Source organism: Pygoscelis adeliae, unplaced genomic scaffold (genome assembly GCF_000699105.1).
Source record: "Pygoscelis adeliae isolate BGI_AS28 unplaced genomic scaffold, ASM69910v1 Scaffold156, whole genome shotgun sequence".
Lineage (NCBI taxonomy): Eukaryota > Metazoa > Chordata > Aves > Sphenisciformes > Spheniscidae > Pygoscelis > Pygoscelis adeliae.
Window position 1 is genome coordinate 4065756 of NW_008825016.1, and position 6349 is coordinate 4072104.

A 6349-nucleotide genomic window follows, 5' to 3' on the forward strand; every position below is an offset into this window, starting at 1 on the left:
TCCCAAGAGCATTCTCTAGGCAGAGCTCTCTCCCTGAGGAGCAGGCACTAAGCCCCGCAAACCAGCCGCTTGGTGTGAGCAGGCGTTGGTACCCAAGTTCACCTGGCTGGAGGATCGAGGCCTTAGTCATCCGTGTGAAAATCAGATCATGTCATCGTATCAAGAGGCAGCCCTGTTCTTCCTTTGTCTCCCATCCCCCGCCTTCAGTATCTCGATGTCACTCTGGAGGATTTTGTCTCCTCTGACCCTCAGCAACTAGGGAAAGTTGACAGAAACACAAGCCACCCGTGCTATGCAAAATAAAAGACTTTTGTGGAAATCCTTTCTCTTCAGTAGAGCATTTCGAGCAGCCTTTGCTGCAGTGACGCCGGTGCTAGCCAGCAGCCTGGCAGGTGTAGCCATCGAGCCCTATTAGCCCAGCGGCCGCTGCAGGGTAACTGCAAAGCCAGCCGGGGAATATCGGTGCTACACGGAGACCATAGCTGTGGCTGTGGCTCTAACCATAGGCTTTCTGAAAGCATTGTGCACCCGCAGAAGGCTTTGGCAGTTAATCCTTCCTGTTGGGCAGGCAGGCACGGATACGTGAACACCGTCACGGTGACAAGACGGGGGAGCCGGCTGAGCTGACGCACCGGGTCCATAGAAGCAGTCTTGGCAGACGGGGGCTAGTTTTGCTGCTTACAGGTTCGGAGGAACGAGCACCATGGTGTCCCTTCTGCAGGAGACCCTTCACGAGCTCCACTGGCCAGTCTCCTCCCCCCAGCAAAGACTTCCACCGCTTCACCGTCACCAGTGCAGAGGTAAGGAGGCAGGATGGGTCCGGACGCGGGTGTCTTCCCAAGCGTTCACCGATGCTGACACCAGCAAGGTAAAAAAAGTTTATTGCGCGGTTGCGCTTCTGGAAAGGAAATTCTCTGTTGGTGCCGAAACTGCACAACACCCTGGAAAGCTGTCAAACAGCCGTACAGTAATGCCAAAAGATGTTTTGAAAAGTGACATAATTTAAAAATTTATATTGAATGCTCTTTCCTGCCTGCTGAGCAAGATTCTGATGGTAAACTTTTCTCCAGAGAAAGCACAAATTTACATTTCTTTTTCAAGGATGAAGTTGTACGACGCTTCCATTCTGCTGGCGTTTGGAAGTCCGTCGTGGGTTTTGTTTGAACGATAGTATATCATAGAACAACACACACACACACAAAATCTCAATAGCAGAAAGCTAAACACCCATCATCAAGAAATGAAATAGCTAAGAGTTCAGCGGCAGCAGTAATTTGCTTTCTTTTCTGTGTCTTATGGCACAAGGATCTTTTTAGAAGCACCTCAGACACAAGAGCTTCACTCCTCTTCTTAAAAGGAGCTAAATCATTTTTTGAAAGGGAAACTACCCACCTTAAAAAAATCACTTCATATTTTAAATGTGTTTGATACAGGCGCTGCCAACATTTGCCACCTGAGGGTCCCAAGGCTTACCCTATGGGGAAAAAAAGAAGCCCCTCAAAACCGCTTTTGCTTTCCCTCTCAAATAGAGCTGCTTATAAACTTCAACAACTTTGAAACGCTACCCAAAACCACTAGCATTTTAAAAAAAGCTGATACCTGTCTCCCTCATCAGCCATAGCGTCAGGTAACATTTAGCAGTGATCTGTCACACCGCACAGGCTGCTTTTATAGAGGCAATGTTTTTTCAGCAGTTATGGCTAAGTTTTCAAGAAAATCAGTCCTGTACATGTAGTGAAAGTGTAGTGATCAACCATGATTCTTGGCTGATCAGGAATTTTTTTGTTCGTTCCGCCCTTAGATGCCACAGGAGAAAGCTAGCACCGCAGGCTGGGTGCCTGCCTGTTCTTCTGTGTGGTCACGTCCCAGGCTCATCTCCTTTTGCATACAGGACATACATGCATCGTTCCTGCACCAGGAGCGTCCTTTAGTTCAAACCCGCCCGCCCTTGTTCCCTGTGTTCCATCGCACATCTCCTGTGTGATGTGTTCTTAGGGAGCAGGAGCTTGCTGGGGTCTTCCCTCCCTCTTTGTCCTGCTCTGCTCCCTCCTTCCAGCTTGAAAGCATCTTTCCTGAGCAGGGGCAAGCAGCTTTTCAGGTGTCCCAGGGGAGGTCTCAGGAGGGCATGCTGCCCAGGCATAGGTTTCCCCTGGGTCTCTGGGACGTGCCCTGCCTAAAATCATAGAATCATAGAATCATTAAGGTTGGAAGAGACCTCCAAGATCATCGAGTCCAACCGTCAACCCAACACCACCATGCCCACTAAACCATGTCCCTAAGCGCCTCCCCTACACGTCCTTTAAATCCCTCCAGGGATGGTGACTTCGTCTGCAAACTTACTGAGGGTGCACTCGATTCCCTCATCCAGGTCATTGATAAAGATACTGAACAAGACCGGCCCCAAAACTGAGCCCTGGGGAACACCGCTCGTGACTGGCCGCCAACTGGATTGAACTCCGTTCACCACAACTCTCTGGGCCCGGCCGTCCAGCCAGTTTTTGACACCAGCGCAGAGTACACCAGTGCCTGACACACTCGAGGATGGTGACTGACTTTCACAGAACCACGTCCTAGTGTGGATTGTGGTTTTCCCATGACTGACTTAAAAAAACAACCGGCGGGTTCCATCCAGGTCTTCAGTTAAGAGCGCTCTTGCTACTCGTCCCCAAGCGTGGTACTTGCGTTTTGCACTATCGCGTGTTGTCCTGGTTTTATTACTCCAGATACCACTAGCTGACTCCTGCCTTGGTCATTCGTGGAAATAGTGCGTGAAGTCAGCCCAAAGCCAGCTAATAACCTGTCTCCGCCGTGGCTCTCATTCCGTCCTGAGTGTTTTGTCTTTCTACGATTTGCCAGCTCTTTCACCTAGCTAGCAGTTCTTGCATTAATTTCCAGCTTCTATAGTTCGTCTATATGCTATTTCCATTTAGCATGGAATCAAACACTTAATTAAATGCCAGATAAATCAGGTGTACCCCGTTTACCACATTTCTTCTTGGCCAAACTAAGTTAACTTCTGTTCTTTTTCCGTGCTGTCGATTTCTGTAGGTGATCTGGAGTACTTGGAGGATTTCCTTTCAACCTCGTCAAGAGAAGGTGTTCCCAAAGGAGGTGAAGAAACTCCATGCAGAATTTTTGCTGGATCGGCAGTTACAGAGCAAGTATTGCACTAGCATACGGAGAACAAACAACGTGTCAGAAGTCCCCTCAGCCCTAGTGAATAAGACTTTTTTCTATTCTATGGTTAAATTTTTTTTCCCTAACTCGTTAAGAAATTTTTTCTCTACATCTAGGGATTTAATTTGATTTATGAAATTATGCTAAAATTTCATTACTCTCCCCCGTTTCAGTTAATATTATTGTGGGAGATGCTTGCATATAGTTTGCAGTTCTAGATTATCTTTTTGGCGTAAGCAAAACGTAAAGAATTATCATATTCACCCGTGAAGTTTCCCTCTCGGAGAAAATGTCAACAATTTGAAAGCATGGGGTGTAATCATATAAGACAGCTATTTTATTTCATTTCGTTCTTTCTTTTAGGCCTCTAAATCACTTTCTGGAATTGCCTTTTTGTTGTTCTTATTACATGGTAGTGACTGTAATGAATGGAGCAGTAAACCTGTTGCTTAACACTGTAGCTATGGAGAAATCTCAAGTCACTGGAAGTGTGTCTTAAATACCCATTGAGCACGTTTCTACCCTATGTAATACATTTGCAAGTGTTTTCTTCTTAGGTGTTTGATCTTTAAATAAGGAACTTAAATGTTTTCAATACACAGTCAGCCACCTTTAATGTTTGCATTGCAGGATAGTGTTATAAATTAAGGAAACAACACCGAGTCTATTCAGCTGTGGAAGTGTTTTTCATTTTTCATTTGACATTCCTAAGCTAATCGCATGTAATATTCCCTTTTCAATTGTTTTGGACTTTTCCCTGTGTGGAGGGCTAAATCACCTCTCTCGAGTATTTAATTTCATTTCGATGGATTGTCTTGAGTTGTAGCTTTTCAGGGGAGGGGAGGCGGAACACCCAACTCTGAACTAAACGGCGATGCTGTCACTGGAGCGAGTCCTCTCTCTTTGGTAGCAGCTGCAGGAGCAGCGGAGAGACGGCTGCGCTGCAAGGGAAGGGGAGCCGGGAGCTGGGAGCCAGGGTGGGCAGCTGCCCTGCCCTCACCGGTGGGTCAGTAGTGGACGAGGAGGTCCAAGGTCAAGCCGGGAAACGCACAGCCAGCCAAACCCTTCGGAGCGGGCGGGAGGAGGCTGCAGAGCCTTTTGGTACACCCGGGGCCCTGACAGATCCTCTCTCCCTCAGCAGCAGGGCGTTTATCCTGTGGTTATGTCCAGTAAAAGGGCTAAAAAGGCAAGGAAAATACCTTTGGGGCTGTGTGAATGGCTTGTTCAGGGGCAGCACGTTCAAACTTTGGTCCTGCAGAGCCTCCCGTGCGCTGGGGCCAGAGCCAGAGCCAGGACCTGGGACCAGCCGGGGGAGTGGGAGCTTTTGTACACTGTACCCCTGCAACATGAGGCCGTCCCCTGCAACAAGAGGCCGTGCAGCACTCAGTGCAACTTCACATCTCGTCTCTGTTCTCTTCTGCTCTGTGAAAGAGAAGTACTTTGAACAGCAATTCCCTCCTCTCCCTTCATACCACCGAAAAATGGCTGTGGTGGCTGCAGACCCTCTTTGCTGCTTGGAGGCCGCCGTTGGTCTGCCTGATCAATGGGTATGGGGGCTGCGGGGTCCCCAGCAGGACCAGGCTGGTAGGTGCTCTCCACCCAGCCCGTGTCAATGCTTCAGACAAGTTTTGAACCACAGTCGTGCCCAACCTCTCTGCAACTCCAGGTACAGCCAGCATCCAGCCTGTCATCAGCTCATCCGTCCTCTTTCTCACCAACGTATACAGCAATGGCCCGATCTATTGTCTCTTCTTGAGTCCCAACCTCTCCCAACCTCTTTCCTCCTAACACCGAAGAATTGACGTATTCCTAGCCCAATTTTATTGCATTCATGATCGCGTTTTAAAATAATCCGGTGACGTGGGGATTGTTTTGTGTTTATTCTTCTCTGTCTTGTTCTTGTAACACAGGGCGGGTGAGGGACGTCTTTGGCAACAACACGCTGGAGTACACAGTTAATTTATGTCAGAGGCATTACGATTTCCTCGTCTGAATGCCCGAGAACATAATTATACACATACTGTCGTTTCTAGATGCTGATGACCTTCAACAGCTGTAAAAAACATGCAAGAAGTTCCAGCAGGTAAGGTCAGGTATCGGTGCTCGTATTCAAGGTCGCTGTTAAGAAACAGCACGAGCTGGAACCTCGCTTCAGTCTCATTCAGTAGAACCACCCGCATTTCTGCGGTAACCAGAGGTGGGAAGCAGCACAAGACAGGCCTGGGCACAGGTCCGTGGTAACAGGCCAGGTCCTTCATGCTGCGGATAACCTAAACCCTCTGTCTGGCCCGCTGGATCCTTCTAGCGGTACTTTTCTCTCTGTTCACAAGAGCTGGCAACTGAGACCTTGATTTAAAATAAAAAAAAATCCCGCAAGTTTTATGCAGAATATTAATATTTGACTTTAGAATATATCAACATTTTTAAAGAGCAAAAAGAAAGGAGCTCCCCACCTCTGCGTCTTTTCGTATCTCCTGCCTTCTGCACACGGTGGGAGGAAAGTATGGATTGACCGTGAGTCAATATGCCATTTTTGTACCAGCATCTAAAACCCCCCTGAAGTTAGCCTTTACTCTTTTGGAGAGTATTTCATTTTTCTAATCAAGGCTGCTACGTGGAACTGGGCAAAGAACACCGCACTCACAACTGCGGTCCGACGTCTTCTGTGCTTGTGTCCGTTTGAATCAAAATACTGTAATATTTATATATGTAACAGTAATGAGCCTCCGATAGTATTTACATAGTTGCAGATGCGCTACGCAAATGGGACATGTTCAGGAGATCAGGATGTGGCCTAATGAAGTGTAAATCATGAAATACACCTGGAAAATATTCGGGTTTTAGTTATGCAGCAGTGAAGAGGTTCGGGAGAGAGTTGAACTGCTAAGAGAGAAGCCAGCTCTTGGCAGGAAGAAGACGGCATTTTCAGTCTTCAAGAAGCTGGTGAACTTCAATGAAAAGCCCAAGCGGCTGCAGAGAGGACAGAGCGCGTTCTTTTAAGTCGCTTGGAAATTATCGGATAAGGCTCAATAGGTTTCCCATTTGTTTCACATATTCTTTCTTTCAAAGGGAACAGTTATAAGTAACTAATAATCACTTGAGAATGTGAAGTTTCTCCTCTCATCATTTAAGACTCAAACAGCACCACCAACTTGCAAGTCACACTTCCTGC

General features: G+C 47.4%; 1 protein-coding gene across 1 annotated transcript; it reads left to right on the top strand.

The window, feature by feature from the left end:
- Positions 1 to 703: 703 nt before the first annotated feature.
- On the top strand, positions 704 to 6177 carry LOC103918884 (F-box only protein 36-like). The gene is given in 5 exon segments (XM_009326301.1): positions 704 to 742; positions 744 to 800; positions 3049 to 3157; positions 5088 to 5260; positions 6022 to 6177. Coding segments are annotated over 5 exon segments (534 nt in total).
- Positions 6178 to 6349: the final 172 nt, after the last annotated feature.